General features: G+C 49.4%; 1 protein-coding gene across 1 annotated transcript in view; it reads right to left on the reverse strand.

The window, feature by feature from the left end:
* Positions 1-22,465, reverse strand: part of GRIK4 (glutamate ionotropic receptor kainate type subunit 4) — a 179,230-nt gene that overhangs the window by 115,725 nt on the left and 41,040 nt on the right. The window contains 1 exon segment of the mRNA XM_018078601.2: positions 2,355-2,486. Coding sequence (XP_017934090.2) covers positions 2,355-2,436 — 82 coding nt within the window. The 5' untranslated portion in view covers positions 2,437-2,486.

Raw genomic sequence — 22,465 nt, forward strand, 5'->3', positions numbered from 1 at the left:
TAAACTACAACTTTGGCTTGTATATGAATTTTAAATGAGCTGTTAGCACACCCAATGAATCCAGTCAGAGAATGCCAATTTAGGGCCCTGACTGTCTGCTCTGCGAGACCAAGTAAATAACTCAGTAAATAACTCAGGCAAATTTCCTGACACTTTATTGAGCATGAGTGAACAAACAGAAAACAAACCCAGGATTAATTCTACAGGCACTGTGTGCTGCAGGAAAGCAGGGCTGGGGGAGATGCCTTTCTCCAGCTTTTGGTGGGGTTGGATGCAACACAACACGTTCAAGGGCACGCCTTGGGCAAGCACAAACTACTGGGGTCCCAAAATATCCCGAGATATTTTGGGAGGCTCTTTCCAGAGCTCCAGGATGTCTCAAGGCAGTTCCTTACACACCTCCTGGAGCTCTTAAAACTGCTCAGAACATGTTCATCCCTGCCTGCTCCCTCATACCCTGAGCACAACCAACTTCTGAGCATCTGTGGAGATGATGCTTCACCAAGACCAGACCAGGTGAGCTGAGTGACAAACAAAAGACACTCCTAGGAGAACATCTCCATTTTGGATAAAGCTTTTAGAGTTGTTTTTTCCCCCCCACAGAGGTCTCTAGAACAGTGTTAACAAGGAGGCTTTCTCCAGGACTGGAGCAGAAGGGAACACACAGAAAAGAGGTTGAAAAAACAGTTTGCACTGATGTTTTTTTCCTGTGTGCCAAGGAGAGAAATCGAGCAAAGACAGCCTCGTTATATGCATCCAAAGGCACAGGGAAGGTCACCCTGTAGCCAGGACTCTGCTCCCTCTTCCTGCCCAGATGATGCCTCTAAAGCTCACTGCAATGCAACACTCACTGTGGGCACCATCCAGGCCAGCAAAAATTCACTGTGTGCTCAAAGATGAGGCAATCTGCTGCCTAGGAACTCCACTGGGAAATTCCAGGGCCAAGATCCACCCAAAACCCCAAAAAGCAGCAGCAGGGAAGCTCAGGGCTTGGTTCACAAGCCAAGTGCCCCTGACTCAGCACCGCTGTGTTTGCTCCTGCCTGGAAGGGAAGTGCTGCAGGGAAAAATCTCTTCTTCCTGGTGAAGAAGCCACCAGGACATTGCCCATGTCCACCTCCCCTGACTGACCATCTAACTGTGCATTGCAGCAACCAGATGGCTTTGAGGATTGTTTTAAACATTAGCTTGCATTTTCTTTGACTATTTAAATGTTCATTCTGGTCTGTTTTTTTCCTTTCCTGTGCAGAGCCCTGATTTATGTTGCTGGATCCCCACATCTCCCTGCCTTGCCAAAAGCATGCACTTGGGAATGATTTCAGGGCCGCCAGTAATATTTTCCCCCCCTCTTTTTATTTTCTGCTTTATTTTTATTAACTTTTTTGTTGGAGGCGCCGTAAAAACCAAACTGTGTCTCGAAGAAACAACACTCATCAAACCCCCAACAAGTCCACATGGGGAACCCCTGAGTGCACAGACTCCAGATCTCTGAGCTGCTTCCTGCTCCACCAGCAGAGGGGAGAGGTAATTTTACATCAGGTGTCACCTGTGAAAGGTGCAAATGGGGGACAGGAATAGATTTGCTTCTTATCTGCAGCAAAGAGTTAATAAAGCCAGCTGGGAGCTCCAGAGAGAGCAGCCTGGAGAAGCAGTTTCCTTCCTAAACAACAGAGCCAAGTGTCAATACTTTGAGGCAAGTTTCATTACAAGCTTTCTGGATGCATTTCTGTCTCCTAATCCTGCACAGGCAGCCAGGGAAGATGATGGTGGCTCTGCCTGAACGCTGTTTAATACAACCCAAAGCAGACCAAATGCACAGGATTTTCTTACACATGGAGAAATTTGAATTTTTTAATGTCCTCGTGGCATCGCTTAACCGGGGGCAGTTTGGGCTCAAAAAACTCCTTGGCTCATCAACAGAGGACAAATACATTTGTGACAGAGAACTGTTTCATTTTATGTGGAGCTTAGGGGGGTAGGACACGGCACAGGGGGCAAGCTGAATTCCTCAGTGTGTCTTTGAGGGAGCGGCTTTCAATTTATACAACACGAGATTCCCATCAGGCAACGTTAACACCACAAAAATCAATATTGAAGTGCATAAACTCACCACAAACCGAATTTCATTTACAGCAGGGAGGAGAGAACGTTTCCAAAAATGCAGGTGGGACATTTAAAAGTGGAAGGAGAGAACATTTCCAAAATGCAGGTGGGAGCTCAGCAGATGAGTCGACCCCACCTGAACAGGGAGCACCCCTCCAAGGCAGGGCAGCCTCCACAGCATTCCCTGCTCCAGGAATTCCTACCCAGAGTGGCTGGTGTGGAAACAGAAATCAGAGCAAGGTCTGTACTCACCAATCCTCAGGGAATGGGGGCTGGCAGAGATCCTCATCAGCCACAGCAGAAGGAGCACCAGAGGCGCCAAGACACGGGGCATCTTCCATAAATCCTCATGGAGCCCTTTGGTGGTCTGGGCATGACATAACTCTGCAGAGACACAACACACGGCCCTGTGAGCACCTCTGCTCCCCCAGCAGCCCCTCACAGCAGGGTGGCACTGCCCCCCCAGCTTGCCAAGCACTTGGGGACAAAGACTCTGTTTAGCAAAGCTCTTTACGGACCATGAATTATTCAGGAATTGGAATCAAACCGGGCAAAGAGCTTCTAACAACAACAGCAACAACGACAACAAAAATATAAATGAAATTGAAAGAAACACAAGGAAAAGTCCAAATATTTCATCTTGGCATTTTCAGCATTTCAGCAAAAACAAGTGGAAATCAATATTGAGTCACATCTCTAACTTCTATTCTCGCCCACCTCCCCTTTTTTTTTTTTCCACTCAGAGCAGCCTGAAACTCAAAATATAAAACTGGCTTCTGGTTTTAGGATGGGACAAAACATTTTCATACCAAGGCATAATGTGAGGAATGAGTGTAGGCACAGACAGAGAGTCACTCTGGCCTCACCAAACTAAAAATCAATTCTTGGTAATGCTCCTGCCCCAGTGACAGTCACACCTCCTTCCCTCCTTTTTTAGGAACAAAAGGATTCAGCACAAAACCGAAATCAGGATCATCTTTTTTCCACCCCACCACACAGAGGTCTAAGTTCCAAAGTCAAAACACCATCAAAATGAAGAGCAGAAGGCAGAGAATCCACGGATTTATCACTAGCCCAGATATTGGCACTGGCTGTCCCAGAGCAGACTCCCACAGCACAGTTCAACAAAATTTGTAACATATTCCATTTTAAACAGCTACATGGAGGGTTGAGTTTTACTTTGTAGAAAAAAACGGTTGTCTCTGGAGTTGATAAAATTATCTCCACAGGCAGCAATGTCCTTAAATGCTGACTTTGAGTGTTTCATCTGTTACCTTATCTCTCCCTTCTCCAATTTTCTGGCAAACATTCTCACACTATTCCATTTGTCTAATTCTTGGGCCAAATATTAAAGTCCTGACACAGGCAAAGTCTTTAATCTGCCTTTGAAGTTACCAGGAGTTTTGTCCGAAAAAAAAAAGATGTAGCTTTTTACTTGCAATTTTTCAATTAATCTATTTTTAGATTACATTTAGACTTTCCTCCAGCTTATCTCAGCAGTCTCCATAGGGACTATCCCTTTTTACAGGCAGGAAACACTGAGACATGGCCACAGAAATAAAGACAATACAGGGAGCACTGGGACATCTCCACTCCTTGGGGTTTGATCATTTGCTGGATCACGTTTCCCTTGGGAAGCTCCCACCAGCAGCGCTGCCTTCTGCATCCCAATCCTCTCTGTTCCAGGAAATTGAGGGATCCCATGCTCAAATGTCAGCTGCACACTGGAAGGGCATCCTGATTTCAGTGTGCTCAACCCACTTTTAAAAAGCAGAAACTCCTCCAAACCGCCTGGAAATCATCAACCACCCCTGAGAAGGGCAATGGCAATTTTCTCCTTTTTCTTTTTCTTTTTTTTTTTTTAAGTGGGAGTTACAGAGTAATTCCTGAGGAGGAAAAGCCCTAAAAGGTTAAGCACACGGGAAATTGGTTCCTTGGAAGCGTTGGCAGCGGCAGAGACAGATTGTGGAGCAACATATCATTTGAGCACTTTGAAGCAGTTATTTTAAAACTTTCCAAGATACTGAGTTAAAAACAGCAGGATCAGGTCAGATTTACTCACACCAGTGGAAGTGTGAATTCCTGGCTGGGGAATTGGTGCTCGTGGCAGCTCAACTGGCAAAACAGCTGGTACAGGACCTCAGAGCTGTCCTGTTCCCCTAGGGTGGGGAAAGGCAGGCACAAACCCCACAATTCCCAGAGAATTGCAGGGAAATGCCTGCCTGCTGTTTGAGGAGGATGCTGGAGTTCACATCCCCATCATTCTCTGCCAAAGCCCTGTGGAATCACTTCAAGGAGGACATGGAAGGGCTGGAGCGTGTGCAGGGAAGGGAAGGGAGCTGGGAAGGGGCTGGAGCAGCAGGAGGGGCTGAGGGAGCTGGGGGGGCTCAGCCTGGAGAAAAGGAGGCTCAAGGGGGACCTTCTGGCTCTGCAACCCCCTGACAGGAGGGGGGAGCCGGGGGGGGGTCGAGCTCTGCTCCCAGGGAACAAAGGACAGGAGAGGGAACAGCCTCCAGCCTCAGGTTGGACATCAGCAGGAATTTCCTCATGGAAAGGGTTTTCAAGTGCTAGAAGGGGCTGCCCAGGGGGATTTGGAGTCCCCATCCCTGGAGGTGTCCAAGGAATGCCTGGATGTGGCACTCAGTGCCCTGGGCTGGGGGACAAGGTGGGGATGGGGCACAGGGGGGACTTGATGATCCTGGAGGGTTTTTCCAGCCTCAGTGATTCTGTGACTCCGTGAATCACCAACCCAAAACGAGTGGTTCTCATTTTAGGCTCTGCAAAGACGAACTGCACAAGGTCTGGGAAAAGGTCCTGTGACTTCCAGCTCTGAGGGACAGACCCCAAGGCCCCCTGTCCTGTTTGCAGCCAGGTTTGGTGAGGAGCTGAATGCAGAGATTCCCAGGGAAGCAGCAGCTGCCTGTGCACCACCAGCTCAGAGTTAACAGAAAGCTAAATAATAAATACAGGGCACCTGCTGGGCTCTGCTCCACGAGCAGCAGGGCTGTAATTACCTAGAACATGGAGCACAGGGGGATGCTGCCTCCACCTAACACATTCCCCACTGCTCCAAACGGCTTCCCAGCCCTTGGATGTTTGAGCACGAGCCCTGGGAACAGCTGGGAGTGAGAGAAACACACCTTGGGCTTTGCCAGACAGCAGAACCACGCAGGCTCCCACGAGCAGTGCCCACGGACCATCTGGCTGATGGAGGGGCTTGGAAAATACCTGGGGAGTGCAACACCAGGGTGCTCCCCCCATCACACCACACCTGCACTGCTGAGCAGCAGGGAGAGAGGCTGGGATCCAAGATTTGGGATGAGAGGGGAAGGGGAGAGAGGATTTTCCCCTCCTAGCCCAGCAGCAAGGCTTCTGCTCTTGAAGGGGTTTCTTCACCTGCCCAGTCCCCACATTTCACCTGCCTCCTCCTCTCTAAATTCAGGCATGAAAGGGTGGTAAACACAGTTCACTGTAAAGTAGTTTTTGCCTTGCTCACCTTCCCAAGCAGCTTTTGCATCCTTGCAGCTGCAAGGTGCACATCTGGGTGCCTCTCACCTCCCCAGGAGAAGCCATAAAACATCCCTCCTGCCCAGGTGCACCAAGGAACTGTAGCTACAACTGGGATTCCAGTGCAGGCAGTCAAGATTTAGGATAAGAGGGAAAGGAGAGAGGGGATTTTTCCCTCCTAACCCAGCAGCAAGGCTTCTGCTCTTGAAGGTGTTCCTTCATCTGCCCAGTCCCCATGTTTCACCTGCCTCCTCCTCTCAAAATTCAGGCACAAAACACAGTTCAAACCCTTCACTATAAAGTAATTTTTGCCTTGCTCACCTTCCCAGCTGCTTTTTCATCCTTACAGCTGCAAGGTGCATGTCTGGGTGCCTCTCACCCCCCCAGGAGAAGCCATAAAACATCCCTCCTGCCCAGGTGCACCAAGGACTCAGAGGTACAACTTTGGGTATTGACTCCAGTGCAGCCCAAAATTCTGCACAGAGAGGGAGGGAAGAAAACTGTCCTTCAGAGAAGGAAGCCAAGAAAACACTTAAGAGGCAAGGATATATAGCAACTTGCTGCACTAAGCCTTGTGCATGTGAAGATGACTTATCCCAAACTCATCCTCGGCACAGTTTGCTGAAAATAAATCAAAGCAACTTCCTCTGCTGAAGTTCCCACCAAGAACATGTCACAGCCTGTACATTTACAGCTCCTGCTGTAATGGCTCCTCTTTACTGTACTGACAGCATGCTATGATAGCCTGCTTGATGGACAGCTGTTTATGGAGCACTCTCAATCTGCTACCCCCAGAAGGAGTGGGATGCTTGGAAAAGAGTTTGCTGGGTCCTTGAGGGTGGTGGGTGCATTGCTGAGGAGCTGGTGGATCATGAGCTGACCCCTGGCTGCCCTCTGTGCAGCACAACTACGAAATTCTTTCTCTGTTAAGCCCCTTTTTTCATCTCTAGCTCGGAAAATTCAAGAGAATAAAAATAAATCAGGGCTATCCTGAAGAGTTTTGCGTTCTCTCTGGAGATAAAAGTCTCTAAATACCAAGCAGAATTATGGACGATTTGCTTCTCGGAGGGAGCAACTTGCTTCTGAAACTACTTATGCATTTTTAATGACTGTGTGAGATGGTGCTGCTCTTCACTGCTATCACCACGGCGTCCTGGTATGTGGAGATTTTTGCAGAAAAATTCGTAGACGGTGGAGCAAAAGCCAAAAGGCAGAAGAAAATGTTAAATCACGCCAAAGAAAAACCACCCTCCTCAAGCTGCCGTGCTGATAATGAAGAGTCCCTGAAAAGCAGCCACCTCCCTACTTGTTCCCTCTGCCCAGCCTGCCAAGGACACTCAAGAAAATCCAAGTACATTGTTATTTCATAGAATCACAGGATGGTCTGGGTTGAGAAGGACCCTAAGGATCATCTCGTTCCACCCCCTACCATGGCAAGGATGCCTTCCACTCATCCAGGTTGCTCCAACCTGGCCTGGGACCCTTCCAAGGATGGGGCAGCCACAGCTTCTCTGGGCAAAATCTCCAAAAACCCCATCACCCTGCAGAATGTGACCATCACCTGCAGGATTTCCCACCAGCTCTGCCACATCTGGCCCGGGAGATGGGCTGCAATCCCAGCAGGACAGGGCACAGCATCTCCAGCTTGCACTGGACCAGGCTTTCCAAAAAAAACCTCCCGTGTGTGCTTTATCCTGATGCAAACCCTCTGGAGAAACCACAAACACCCTTTAAAAAACTTGGCAGCGGCTTCTCCAGGCGCTGGGGAGAGGCAGAGCTTTACCCCCAGCACGAGTTTTGGGTGTTGACGGATCTTTCCGTGCAGCCCGAGGAGTGGTGAGAAAATGCAGCTCTGGCAGAGCTGGAGTAAAAAATCCTCCCAGCTGAGCCAGCAAGCTGAACAGCTGCAGAGCAGCGAGGAATTCGGGAAAAACTGCCGGCAAGCATCAACACAACAACTTAACAGGGCCTTTTTCATTCTTTTCGAAGACGGGCAAAGAGAGCTATTTGCCTTTTGCAAAGCCTCATCTGCGAGAGCTATTTGCCTTTTGCGAAGGGAGGCTCGAATTTAAATGGAGCAGACAAGAGGGAAAGAAACCTGGGGGAAAAAAACCAACATTTCAACAAGTGACTGTTGCTGGGCTCCAGAAAAGTGCCTGTGTGTGTCTCAGAGGGAGGGGAGGGACTGCATTGCCAGCCTGCCCCGGGGATACAGAGCTGGAAGTTCAATTAAACTGAAAAAAAATCACTCCGTTTAAAGCCACCAACAATATGTTTTCCTCTGCAAGACGCATAATTAGCATGGGTAAATCATTACCACGAGGTATTGTTGCAGTCAGAGCCTCGGTGAGACCGAGGGGGAAGGATCGACATTTGTAGAGGGAACCAACAGCTCGGATTGCAATGGTGAATTTGAAAATGAAAGAAAGGAAGATTAAAATAAGATTTGAATGGCGTGTAAACCCCTTCGGGCTGGAGGGACTGGCCAACTCCCTGCTTTTGAGGGCTGGAAGAATCACCCCTTGGGACAAGGCTCCTTGCACAGCTTCTGGAAGCTGCCAGCACTAAAAAAGGATAGTTAACAATAGGAAGCAGAGCTCTGTTCCAGTCTGGCAATTTCTATGTTCCTATAAAAACTGTGTCTCGTCTTGGATTTCATCAGCATTAAAGAGCCTTGCTTTACCTCCAGCCACCACGACTCTCCTCTGCTCCCCTTGCCAGGGGTGAGCTGATCCAAGGAGGGAGAGGCACCAGTGGCATCTCCCTTCCCCGGGGGGATAAAAGGAGCTCCAGCTTCCCCTCACACCACAGCTCTGCTCCGTGAGGGTCATTCAGTTCACACCAGAGCAGGTGAGATTCAGGGCAAGGTGATATTAGTGATAAACATCTGCTCAGCTGACACATAAAATGGATTTTTTTTTTTTTTTTAATTCTCCTAGCTGGGCTCTTTTATCCCTCTCTTCTTCTTCTTTTTTTTTTTTTCCCTCTCCCTCCACCCTTCGTGACTTCCAGAAAAAGAAGCAAGAAACTTCAAGGAGAAAAGAATTCTGGAGGCAGTGAAGCAGAAGGACAAATGTATTCCTGACATTTCTCGTTCCCGTGGATTATTTTCTTTAACTTTCCTCTCTCCACTCTCTTTTCTCACCCCCTTTCAATCCTCCCCAGAATTAGCAAAGCCTGATCAACTTCTCCTATCACTGCTCAGAGATAAAAGAGCTGTGTACCCATCCTAATTCCTCACACGAGCTGCACAGAGACTCTCCTATCTCAAAGTTAGATTTTCCCCAGCATTATCAGCCACAGCCCTGTGAGCACAAGGAGACTTCAGTTCCAGGCTGAGTCACAGGACATCTTTATTCAATTTTTCCTCTCCTCTGCAGGTTTATCACACGCCCCATCAGGCCCTCCCAGGGTCAGTCGATACTTGAAATGCCTGTTGGCACAGCCAAGTGAATTATGAGTGTGAAAACCCCACCAGCCCCCTCATCACGCTCACAAAAGTCCCATTACAGCATCGACTCGGCAGCATTAAAACTCATTTACTCCCTTTATCCCGGGAATGGGGTTAAGCTGGTGCCCTGCAAGGGAATTTCCCACCCTGGCAAACCCCTCTGGGCACACAGAAGAAGGTGCTGCTGCCCCCTGATTTCTGCCCTGCCTCCCCTGAGGCACAGCAAAGCCCTCAACGAGGGAATTCCCCTGAGAAAACAGACACCAAGGCACAGAAAATGATGGATTCAGGGAACAGAACACCCCAAGATGTGACAGTGTGGGGCTGTTGGGTGTAACCCTGCCTAGCAGAGCCTCCTGAGCCGTGTTGCTGCAGCAGGGATGACCAAGAGGATGCTCCATCCCTCTGCCAGGAATTCCTGCTCCTGGAAGCAGCAAAACACCAGTTTTGCCCGTGCCTCGTCCCCCTCCCGCTCAGCAAAGCTTCTGAGTGATGATTTACAGCACACCCAGAGCCAAGGATGGGGACACAACACCCGGGGGGATCACAGGACCAGTGCCCTTCCCAAACCATCCCAGCACATCCCTCCTGACATCACCATCCAGAACCTCCCTGGCTGCCACAATCCACTTCTCACCGAGTTAAAAACAAAACAAAACAAAACAAAACACCAAGAAAAACTTAAGACCACGTGGGGATTTTCTCCCTCCCCGGTGCCCACAATTTATTTTTATTAACAAACAATAGCAGTTAAAAGCACCGTGGTCTCCCACAGCGAGGACTGTGTGAGACACACTTTAATTGGCTTGAAGCTGTTATCTTAAAGGCAAAATCACCACCAGGCTGGGGGAAGAGGAGAGGCTGTAGGTGGAAGGGGAAAGGCAGGATTTCTTCCAGCTCTCATTAATCAGGGGGCCAGAGTTGTCCACACCAGCACTGCTCCTCTGATCTGAGAGCTGGATGTCGTGATCTTTAACCATTTTAAGCACACTGATAAAAATAATTACAAGGCTGTTTAGCTTGGATAAAGTTGCTGGGCAGGTTTGACTCCAAATCAACTAAAAAAAAGCAGCAAGAAGAGCTTTGTTTGCCTGCCCATACCTGGCCTGCACAGAACCCTCAGTGTGCAGCTGTGCCCCAGCTGTTTTCCCCATTTCAAAAACGGGGAAAAAAAAATTTATCAAACATTCTGGCACATTTATTCAGCAGAATAAATAGCTCCTGCTCACCCTGTGGGTCATCCCTGGCATTAAACCACCCCTGGAGGGGGACAGAGCAGACATTGCACTGCATGCCCTGTGCAGCCAAGGACAAGGGAGTGGTTTTGGAAGGGGAAATTCAAACTGGTGGCCCTGGGGACACCCTTTGGTGAGCAGACTCTCACCTGCAAAGGAACCTGGATAAATGAAAACAGCCAGATCCTTTCCTTCTTAAAAAGCATCACCAGGAAAAAGGCTTTAAACCAGCCACTGTCTTACATTGAGAAATAGGGAAAAATTGAGTGGGAGTCTGAGTTTTGTTCCAACAGGGAACAAACCACTGTGGCTTTGGTTCCTGGATGTTCCAGAGCAGCTGTGGCTGCCCCATCCCTGGAAGTGTCCAGTGTTGGACAGGGCTTGGAGCAACCTGGGCTGGTGGAAGGTGACCCTGCCCATGGCAGGGATGGTCTCTCAGGTCCCTTCCAACCCGAAGCATTCTGTGATTTTATGACTCACTGCTTCAAAACTGCTTCAAAAAAACTCCCTTTCCCTGAGCTCTCCTTACACTCCTTGTATAACCTTTCACCACAGAAAAGGGAGCTGCTCAGAAAACCATTTTCCCCTCTTCAAAAGCAATGATTTTTTTTTTTTCCCCCCAGTTCTGCCACACTTCTTCACAGTTCTGTTCTGATAAGTATATACACTTTTGGAAATCTGCTCTCAGCCACTTGGCTCGCAGTAATTCAACCTTCAAGACACACAGTCTTGCAAAAATACCAACTTTTTTTTCTCTTTTGAAGGAGACCTTCAGGTTTTTAGGCAGTTTTTCCCCCCACCCCTGCAAAGAGTGATATTTTTCCACAAAAGTCTGCTTTCATCAGCAATGCTTTGATGGAAAATTTTCAGCTCTCACAGAAGAAAAGAAGCCTAAGGAGCACGAAGCCCTATTTGCTGTTAGTGAAGAATTACTGCCACCACCGAGCCTCTTTACACATGAAGGAAGTTCTAAAATATGAATCGGATCTGTGAACATCTCACAGGTCTAGAGGGAGAAAAAGCTCTTAAATGCATCAACCTGATCTCTGGGCTACAGAAAGAAGATTAATCTATTTATTTAACTTAGAGGCCCTGGCAGATTCAAGAGGGAAAAGAAAGGAAAACAAAGCAGCCTCCACCAAATCAACCTGAAAGAAGTGGTTTATGGCCAAAAAGCTAGTTTTGCTTCTTTTTATAGCTGCCAAAACTGTAAGTGAAACAAATAGATTAATCTCCCATCTACCCAAAGAACATTTTGATCCATACAAGCTCAAAAAGCCTGTACTCTGAGGCTGGGAAGAGGCAATTTGTGAATGGCTGAGGATGATGTTTGTATATTTTAATGGAGCAGGAATTGCTGGGGGTGCATTTGGATGACAGCAAGCATATGCATTCGAAAGGAGGTGGGAAACAGGACAGATGCCAAGCTGAAAATAAGAACAAGAAAGCACAGGGGTGATAAGCTTGGGGGCAGAGGAGAACAGCCTGCACAAGAGAGCAAAGGAAACCTGCAAAACTTAAAGGTAGAGAAGGAAAATACAGGGGTTGGGAGATGCTCACACGTGCAGCAGGAGAGCCACACACAGCAACCAGATGCAAAAGAGGAATGGAGGGGCCTGCAGCAAGAAGGAGTCTTGCACAGGAAAGCAGAATCAAAGTCCAGACTGGTGTGTGATGATGGATTTAAAGGCATCCATTTGCATGAGAGGAGCTTTTAATCCTGCTTGCAGCAAAGGTGACAAAAAGGAAGAATGTTTCAGCCCAGAGAGCTCAGGGTTTGATTAACTTTTAACACCAGAGAGCCCCGATGAGGTGGGCAGGGCTCCTGTGCCACCCAGGTGAGACACCCAAAACCCAGCAGGCTGGAGGAGAGGGGGCAGCTCTGGCACTTTTCCTCTCCTTGTTGTAACCAAATCCCACATCAAGGAGCAGCATGGGGCAAATACCAACCAGAGGAGTGCAAGTTTTTTGGGGGTGTATTTGCTAACCCCCCTCCCTGGGTCACTGCAGAGGGCGTGAGCCCAAGGGAATGGGATTTGCCTTTAATCCAAAATATCCTAAAAAAGGGAACTCAGCCCTCACCCTCCTGGCTCAGCAGGAGGAGCATCCCTGGAGCAGTGATGGAGAAAGGACAGAAGAGAGACAATGTTGGCCAACAAAAGGAAATTTCTTACCATGCCTGTCATACCTCACCGGGCGGAGGACCAGACAAATCTTCACACACACATCCCTGGCACAAAGCTGCTCAGCTTTTCCCCTCAGAACAGCACAGAAAATTCAGGCAGAGACATGACTTCTCTCCTCAGTCTTGGCTCTGGCGTCTCTCGGTTTCTCACCACGCTCCTCTCTCTGTCTCGTGGCCTTTCATGTATTTATTTAAGGCTTGGAGAGCCTTTTGCATAACAGGGAATATGGGCAGCCTGCCTGGTGATACAAGAAGTGCTTCTGAACAAAGCACCACTCGAGTTTCATAAGCCTCAAGATAACTGCTCTGTGCCTGCTTTATCCTTTGTTTCTCAAATATCTGGCCACTTTACATAGACAGTTCCTGGACAGCTCCAGACTTCACACATGGTCCTGCTGCCTCACCATTTCTCCCTTCAGCAAGCCAAAAGCCCTCTCCCTGCAGAGAGACCTTGCCCAGAGTCACTCCTGCAAGAGATCCAAGCCCTTCTACACTAAAGGGCAGCAGAGATCTCCAGAAGTGCTGATGGGACTTGCACTGCCATGAAAACTACCTTTAGGAAAGCCCTGAGTAAAACCCCACACCCAGCAAAGGTTTTCACCACTGATTTTGAGCAGCCTGGTCTGTAGAAGGTGTCTCTGCCCCAGGCAGGGGTGGAACAAGATGATCTTTAAGGTCCCTTCCAACCCAAAACGTTCTGTAATTCAAATGGAGCCTGAATTTTACTGTCCCTGTGAAGAGTCAAGCATGGGATAAACCTCACAGACACTTAGGGAGACTTCACTCCACTCTTACTCCCACCTGTAGTATGATGCAAGATGAAGAGGGACACCACAGATGTGGACTTTCTCTGGGGGTTCAGCAAAGGTCACTTGGCTTCGTTAGCAAAGTGCTAATGAGGAGCCCAATGAAGGCACAGGATGTTGCCTCAGCACAAACCCCAAATTTATTCACTGAACGAATTCATTCTGACTACCTTGCCTTTCTGCTGCTCCAAGTCAGCCACAATCAGGCTGTCTGTGCTCTTGACTTAGCAGCGTTCTCCAAACTGCTCCCCGAGCACTCATCCTCATCAGCCACATCCAATTTCCAAACTGAGCAAGGAGCAGCCCTTTCCAGAGCTGCCTTTGCACTTCTTCTCATCACTGGCTTAACATCAATTCTGCCTAAATGAGAAAAGTACAAAGGGACTAAGTTATGCCCACGCTGAGCACTCTGAAAACCCTCATCACATCATTCTCTTCCAGCTATATCATAAATTGTCCTCATTAACCAGGCTTAGCCCAAGTTTATTGGTTGCATCTTGACCCATAATCCATTCAAACCCCAGCACCACATTCTAATGGAGCTGTTAACCCTAAAGCCCAAATTCACAGCCTGTCTGGCCAGATGAGCCAACAGGACTCAGACATCTGACATCCTGAATTTGCTCCTTCTGATCCAGATCCTTCTGGTTTGGTCTCAATAACAAGAGAAAACAAAGCTTACACAGCTGAGCTTTCAATGCCCGTTGAAGTGCCCATCACTAATCAATCTGGAACCTGAGGGCCAGTTCCCAATCAAATTTCATGGGGATGCAGGCTCATAAAACTCTTTATTTCTATGAGTTTCACAAAATAATAGCCTAGTAAAGGAGAGAAAGATTTCTGCAGACAGGGAAAGACTGCAAGTTTAGCTCAACTCCCATTAGGCACCGATGAATCCACAAGGGAAAGATGTTATGCATGCCCTAAATGTAGGGAAAATCATCAATTAGAGCTTATTGAACTCAGCCACGAGGCATAAACCACACTGCAGGCTGCCTTAACTCCCCAGCTCACAGCAACCACTTGGGTTTTCTCCCCCCACCCTCTGGAATCCACTTCAGCTCAGACACACTCCGGGCACAGGAAGTTCTGAGTGGTTGTGATTCAGCACAACTCATTTGGAACCAGTTTTTTGAGCCCAGCAGGCTTCCAGCTATTCCAGCTGCCCAGCAGCCATCAGCCCAGCTGATTGTTGCTAACTGCTGTCAAATGGCAGCCTGGCAGCCTCTGCATCTTCTCCTGCCCCAAAAGTAAAGCTATTCGTGCTAAAACTTCACGTTATTCCTTCCCAAAGGTAGTTTTTCCATACTGCTGGTGAGAGAGGGATGGACAACACTGAGGGGTTTGAAGGTGGAGGCAGGCAGTCACTCATCAGCCCCCTGGTCTGAGCTGGAGCAGCTCTTCCTCCCCTCCATCCTCAGCGTGCTCTGCCAGAATTAAATCCCCAACATTAGGGCTGAGATGGTGTGCAGACACTGTTATTAACAGAACAAGGGCAGCCTGGTGTGTGCAAATAGAGCCTTAAATTAAGAACAAAACCAGCTGCCATTGTTCCTGGGGTAGGAACAGTCCCTGCCCCGGAGTTTTGTGGCTCCCTGACCCACCACTCCACTCAAAGAGCTCTTCTGCCCTTTTGTGGTGACAGGCACACAGGAAAGGCTGTTCCACAACCTGGATTTCAACCCCTGAGCTGAGCATCACCTGCAGGATGCTCAGAGGACTCTCAATGCACCCGGTGACACAGGTGTGGGTTGGCACAAACCCCCCCAGAGCACAGGATGGGGGTGTGGGAGGAAGGTGGTTCAGCACAGGATGGGGGTGTGGGAGGAAGGTGGTTCAGTGCTGACACGGTGAGACACAAATGGATAAAGGCACAGCCCAAATTTCTGCAGGGACACCCCCCAGGAGCCCGGCCAAGGGCACAGCACAGGCTCCTCTTCCTGCAGCAGCAGCTCCAGGGGGGAAATGCAGCAAAGAGCAATCGGTGCAGAAAGGCTTTGAAACATCAAGGGGAGAGAAAAAAAAAAAAAGACCCAAACCCCAACATTCTCGGCAACAAACAGCACAAAATTTGCAGTTGCTGAAGAGCTGGATTAACTCTGGCCCCTGACCAGCCTCAGGCACAGAGTCCTGCAGGACCTCCCCTGACAGCACTTCCAGGGAGCTGCTCATTAGGGCTGAGCACATGCAAAGCCCCTTCAGATCAAGCTCCTCTCTGAAGTTCTCTGCCTGCTCCCTCTCTCTGCTGTACGACTGCAGTCACTCCAGCCTCCTAAAAGCAGAGTTCATTTCCCCAGGTAGTTGTGTGGTTGTTTATCCCCACGGCTCCCTGTTTGGAACTGCTTCCCCCATGTCCCTGACGCCTCCCAGAGCCTGGCAGTGCTTTCCCAGGATGACAGGCTGCTGAAGATGGAAGCAGCTCCTCTCCTGCTCTGCCTGGTGCATCCAGGCACACGTGTGCCTGTCCTTTCTGCCCTGTCTCCTACCTCCAAGCATCCCCCTTCTCCCATCCCCATGGCTACCAAGGCTGCCTTTTGGCCAGCTGCCTGCCAGACAGCCATCCTCAGGGAGGAGAACTGAGTGCCTGCCTTCCACTGCTGTGCAATTCCTTCTCTGGGAATGGATCCCACTGTCCTCCCCATCTCACCTGTTTATCCAAGCTGGGTGTGTTTTTCCCTTTGCTCTGGAGTTCCTTGGCAGTGTTTCCCCTCAGAGCATCCCTGCAGGGGAGTGCAGTGCCATTATCCAACACACAGGCCCCACAAAGCCCCAGATCAACATCAGGACCAGCAGACACAGCAAGGAAAGGCATCCTGAAGTTTAATGGGCAATCTCAGGCAAGACTCCCAGTTCCACTGAATGCATTCCTCACTGCCACCCCCCACCACAGCCTGGGAGCACAGGACAGTGTCTGCAGGAGCGAGAGCAGCTCCCTTTTCATGGCATTTTAACTTAGGCCAGCTTAAAAACCACTCCCTGATGTGAACTCCATCAGCCTGGACCACCCTCCTCTTGTCTCAGCTCAGCAGAAGCTCAGCAAGGAGCAGCCCTGCAGGGAGATCCACGGCTGGGGGGTAGAATTCTGGTCTTTCAGGAAGAATTTCTTCACTGAAAGGGTTGTCAGGCACTGGAAGGGGCTGCCCAGGGGGATTTGGAGTCCCCATCCCTGGAGGTGTCCAGGGAAGGACTGGACATGGCACTCAGTGCTCTGGCCTGGGGGGCAAGGTGAGGATGGGGCACAGGGGGACTCGATGACCTTGGAGGGTTTTTCCAACCTAAATGATCCTGTAAGCCCTGCCCTCACACTGCCTGCAGCTTCCTGCCCTGTCCTGGGAAGGTGAATATGGAGGCAGAGAGAGGAATCTCAAAATGCCATGTCAGGGGAGGAGAAGCAGCCAAAACCACCGAGGATTCAGAGTGTGGAGAGGCCACATTTCTGCCTGGAAGCGAGGCAGGAAAAGAGCATCCAAGTCCCAGGGAAAGAATGGAAAGCCTCCAGATACATGAATTTATGTCAACCTGGAGACCAGACAAAGCCCCATTAATTCCTGGGCTGTGCAAGCAAGAACTGGAGGAGTGACAAGCTCAGCCCAACGACCACAACTCCCCGGGGTGCCCAGAAGATGCTCCCTCTGGCTCTGCTGTCTGACATGGCAAGAGAGACCCCAATTCCCCACATCCTCACATTCCCAGCCAGGTGCCCTCTCCATCCTCAGTGCCTTGGGAAGGCTGATAAAGGAGCTCTTCCTGCCTCCTTCTCCAAGGAGCCTGCCTGCCCCTCCTGCAGGGATTGCTCCCTGGGGAGGATGGGGGGGCACAGGATTTTCCAATCCCTCTCTCTGAGCTGGCAGCAGCCTTTCAGCCCAACAACAGCTCAAACTGCTTGTGAACAGAGATATTTTTATGAGAGCTCACCCCCCCCTCCCCCCCCCCCCCCCCCGAAATCATTCCAAGCTCCTTTTCTTAGGCACTTTGAAATAATTAAAGTCTTCCATCATTACACTGAAGATCTCTATGAAAAGCCTTTAATTTCCATTCCCTTAATGTAACTCCATCCACCAGATGAACTCTGTGGGGGGCTTTTTTTTTTTGTTTGGGGTTTTTCTTCCCCCACCCCCCATTTTTTCTTTATTATTTTTTTTCCCCTCCCTCCTAAAATATCACGCTGGGAAACTTTAATTTGATTTTAGGCTGACTGGAATTTTGGGCTGTGCCACATCCTGTCAGCTGCAGTGGTTAATCTCAAGCTCTCTTTAACTTCCATGCCTTGCATTTAATCAGCTCATGGTTGGTAGCAGCAAATCTGAGCACAGGGGAGGGATGTGAGTTAGCAACAAACCTAAGGAGCACCAGAATCTCCCCCAAATCCATCCCTCCCCTCCTACAGGCACGCTGGAATACCAAAAAGTGGCCCACAGGCAGCAGAGGTGGGAGGGTTTCCTATTTAATCTAAGTAGGGGGAGATTGCCAGGTTGACCTTTCACTCCCAAAATAAATGGCAGGGGTTTTCCACAGGGCTCTTCCCACCCTGGTGACTTCTTCAGGTGATAAAAGTCCTTAAGGGACAAGAAGGTTCCCAAAAGAGAGCCCAGATCTCCTTCCAGGTGACCACTGGGGGATGCTGGACAAGGGCACAGCCCCAGGAGAAGCTGCACTTGGAGGCAGCTCAGGATGCCAGGGGGGCAGTGTGGGGGTCCCAAGGATTCCCCTGTGAGTGCCACAGCCTCTGGCAGCAGCTGGAGGAACCAACCCCTCAAAAGGATCCCCAAAAAAACCCTGAATTTCCCATCACTACTGCTGCAGCAAGTTGAGTCACTTCAAATGCTCCTGTGTCAGGATTTTTCTGGCTTTCTGGAGGGTTTTTGAGGCTACAGAGGGTAGGGTTCTGGCTTTCCTCCTCCCACTGGTGCTGATCCACCCCTCCTTGTTGGGTACCCATGGCCAACACGTTCCCCCTGGCACCAGGGTGGAAGAAGGGGTGTTACATAAAGGAGAGAAATCGTAGCTAGAGGCAAACCAAGCGAGGTGCCCACAGCCAGCCTGCACAGCACATGGCAGAGCAGAGGGCTGAGAGAACCAAACCCAGCCTGGGGGATGAGAAAAATCCCCACAGATAACACACAGGCTCGAGGGAGGGTGGTACAGCATTAGGTTCAGGCAAAAAAAACCCACCCCAAAATCATTACCACCACAAAAACCAAGCAAGCAACCAAAAAAAAAAAAAAATCCACAAAATAAAAAGAGCCAAACAGAAAAACAAAACACAAAACCCAACTTCAGTAAGGATCAAGTCAAGGGACTTGCCAGACTAGTCTGGGGCTGTGAGGTGTGAACAGCAGGAACTGAGCTGAGAACTTTCCCAAAAATATGGTGCTGCCTTCTCTGCCACTAAATATACACTGACAGCCAGAGAGGAGGGAGAGAGAGCCAGGGACACACTTGGCACATCTGCCTTGGTGCAACCAGGACCCATGAAGGGCAAAGAAGAAATAAAATAAACCCCACAGGATGCAAAAACCCTCACATTTCAACTGCTAATAACTGAGAGTTACAGGGCAGGGGGCATATAAAAAGCAGAGGGACAGAAAGTTCTGTGCCCTGAGAGAGGATCCAGAGAGGTAGAAAGCAATACAGATTCATCTGAGGAGCAGCCACTGTGCTGGGCTTTGCTCACTGATGGAATTCAGCCCTTAAACTTGGTTTCTCCATGCTAAAATTAGGATTGTATCCCAAATTACCCCAGAGCCAGGACAAGAAAAGGGATGCCTGGGTATTTGGGAACTAGGCAGCCCTGCACAAGAGATGTGACCCTACAGGGAGCACAGGGCCATGTCCCAAAACAGCCAAGGGGACTCACTCTTTGCAGCAGCTCTGACATACCCTCAAAAAAAACCCTAAAAAATGCCTCTGCCCAGGCTCTGTGAGCAATTCCTGGGAGTTACAGCTCTGGCATGTGCTGTTCACAGCAGCTGCTCAGCAGGAGGAAGATGATGATGATGATAAGCTGGTGTTTGATTTTGTCACTGGCAGCCACGGGAGATGCTGGGACAGAGGGGTGAGAGCACTTTGGGGGGCTCCTGGAAGCCAACAGACAAGCAAAGCTGCCTGAACACGGGGCAGGAGCTTGCTGACCTTCCAAACCAGCAGGACTTGATTTAGTAATCAAAGCTCCAGCCAAGTCCAGGAGCTGGGAAAGGGGATGGCTCCTAAGAGGCAAAGCATGACACTTGATCCAGGACACCAAGAGTTCCTCCCCAGCTCTGCTGCTTGGCTAAACTTTCTCTCTTAATGCATTAATTTTCCCACCTGTACCGAGTGAGAATAATGTTACAGACCTCTTCAGTGAAGGTGTCAGGATGAAGAGTGTTCTCTAAGACTCATATATCATCATTAGCTCTGGCCAGGAATAACCCAGAGGCTGGAAACCTGGGAGCAGCATTTCTCCAGTATTCCAGTTTGGAATGCACTGCCCTCCCTCCAGCCCCAGTTTTTGCCATTTCTTTGAACCACAGCTGCACCCCAGATGAAATCCTAAAGGCTCCCTGTCCCCAAACACCGTGTCCTGTCATTCAAGCCAAGACAAGCCCTGATCCACACAGTGAAGCAAAGTTAGAGAATCACAGAATATCCCGAGTTGGAAGGGACCCCCAAGGATCACTGAAGCCCAGCTCCTGGCCCTGCACACAAGAATCCCACCATGGGCCCTCAGAAGGGCACCCAAAAGAGAGCCCAACCCTCAGGATGCAGCCCTGGGCTCTCTAGAAGATGCTGCCATTAACATTTCACACCTCGAGAGTGTTTATAGCCACTTCTCACAGAAAAGCCTAATATTTAGTAAAAATGAGGAAATAGCAGCTTTTAGCAACATCCTCGTCTCCACTGAGTTTCACAGGGGGTTTTTTTGGGGGGTGCAGTGAGCTCAGCCATCCCTATTCCCTTCCCAAGGTGGGACAGGACACGTGAAAGTCACTCCAGGAGTTCACTGAGAGCACAAATGGGTTATGTGAGGTAACTTTTCTGCTCAGAAACGCTCTCTCTCCCACCAAACAAAAGCAGTCACCAGTGATTTACCAGCTGAAGGGATTCTAATAATTCTCCCCCTGACAGCTCAGGACAAGCAACACAGCACATGGGTATCATCGGGTCACTGTTCTGCCTCAGAGCATCGGCCAGAACAGTGCTGGGATGAAGGTAATTAACGACGTGGTAACTAATCTGTTTAGTCATCCACTGTGGCTGCAATTCATTCCTGTCGTGTGTAAATAGAGAATCAAAGCTCGGTGGGAAAGGCTGTCAAGTGCTGCGGGGTTTAGGCAGGAATTTAAGTGCCCCCTCCAGACAGACAAGGCCAAATCAACCCCTGTCTTGCCACCAGCAAGGGGCAGGAGGTGAGGGATTCAAGGAGCCCTCGGTGCAATTCTCCATCCTCACTTGGCAGCAGGGAAAACCGAGACCCAGAGAGGCAAAACAGCTCATCCAGAACCCCAAAGGCAGCCCGTGGTTGACAGGACGTTGAGCTGAGACCGCGGGGGTAACACTGAAACATCCCGTCCTCCCGACAGGGAAACCAGCAAAACAAGCCAACAAAAACCACCTGGGAGAGGATTTCATGAAATGCAGCCAGAAAACATCTCTCAGGTTTGAACCTCGTGGTATCTGGACTTTGTGGGAGTCCAGAAAATCCAATAAAAAGAAAAAAAATGAAAGCATTTTCAGCGAATTTAGACGTGATTTTGGTTTGGCATTACCTGATCAATCAAGCTTTTGGGAAGCACACAGAGGATCAGGTCTCACTCACATGCTCCAGATGCCCCACCAAAGCCTGACCCAGATTTTTGCATTTTCACCAGGAAAACACACAAGTTTCCTGGTTTAATTCCCATTTTTGGCTCTGTGCAGGACTGGAAGGGACAATATCACAGCTTGTTGGCGAGTGGGGAAATCCACAGCTAAAAATAACAGCTGCTTCTCCAAGGGTTCCCAGCTCAGCTGGGGAGACCCAAGGGGCAGGCATTCCCAGACTCACAGCCAGGGAAACTTTGGCAACGCCTCTAAAATTGCCTCGTGGAGCTTCCAGGGTTCACCCCTCAGCAGTGTCTGACACAGCAACCGAGACTAAAGCTGTGTGGGTGGGGACATGTTTGTGCCTCTAGTGAGCCTGGAAAAGCCAACACACACAGCATGAGTCTGGTCTAGTCAATTGTGACTCCAAAAATCCATTTTTAGCTCTGCAACTGCCCTGTTCCCTACCCTTAAGTGACTCCCTGGCTCTTCTTCCTGCTGCTTCCACCTCTAGAAAGCTGGAATTATTCCCCACTAGGTTTCCTTGCTTTGGTGCTGCATGGATCTATCCCAAGGAGCTTCCAAAATTCCATCATTTCTGTCGTGCCACGCATTTCCCTGTGACCCCCAGCATGGATTCAAAGCTTGCTTGCAGTGACTTCTTACCAGCTACAAGGAGAGAAGGTGCCTTCAGCTCCTTCTCAGAGTGCACAGCAAACATATGCACAGGCTGACAAGGTCACACCTCCCTTTGTAAGGAGATTTGGGAGCAAAGAGCCGAGAAATACCAACAAAAACTGAATTATCACTGTGCAAAAAAAGCAAGTTCCTCATATACACACACGCAGAGCTCAGATCTGAGGTGGAAAATCTGTTTGTTTGCAGAAAATAAGCTCGTAGGAGCTCGATTTGAGGAGGGGAAAGGCACGAACGTTTGGGCCGCTGGAAGAGGCACTTCTGTGCCCAGATTTAAGGCTCAGACAAGTCTTATTTTCAAAAGGTGAGGGCCTGGATGGGAATCACAGGGCTTGACACCAAAATATGCCAAAACCCCACCACCAGACTGACCTCAGCCTTTGCAGCACACGGGCAGGAGGCTTGGGAACAGCCAAAAACGCCCTGGGAAGTTCCTGGTCTCCTGAGAGTAAATTCAGATGCTCTGTTCTTGCCTGTCCACCTCCATTTCTACCCCTGTTTTATTGGGAACATTTGTGGTTTTATTTCCACCTCTTCTCTCCCTTATTTTTTTTTTTGATTTCCCGATGCCACTAAAAGCTGGCAGGTATTAAAACCCCGGAGTACCTGGATGAGAGGAGGGCTGGAACGGCTCCTTTGGGGACAATGGATTAGATTCTCCTGCAGTGTGCCTACAAAGCCAAAACCAAACTCTTCCTTTT

Source organism: Manacus vitellinus, unplaced genomic scaffold (assembly GCF_001715985.3).
Source record: "Manacus vitellinus isolate BGI_N305 unplaced genomic scaffold, ASM171598v3 scaffold_41_pilon, whole genome shotgun sequence".
Classification (NCBI taxonomy): Eukaryota; Metazoa; Chordata; class Aves; order Passeriformes; family Pipridae; genus Manacus; species Manacus vitellinus.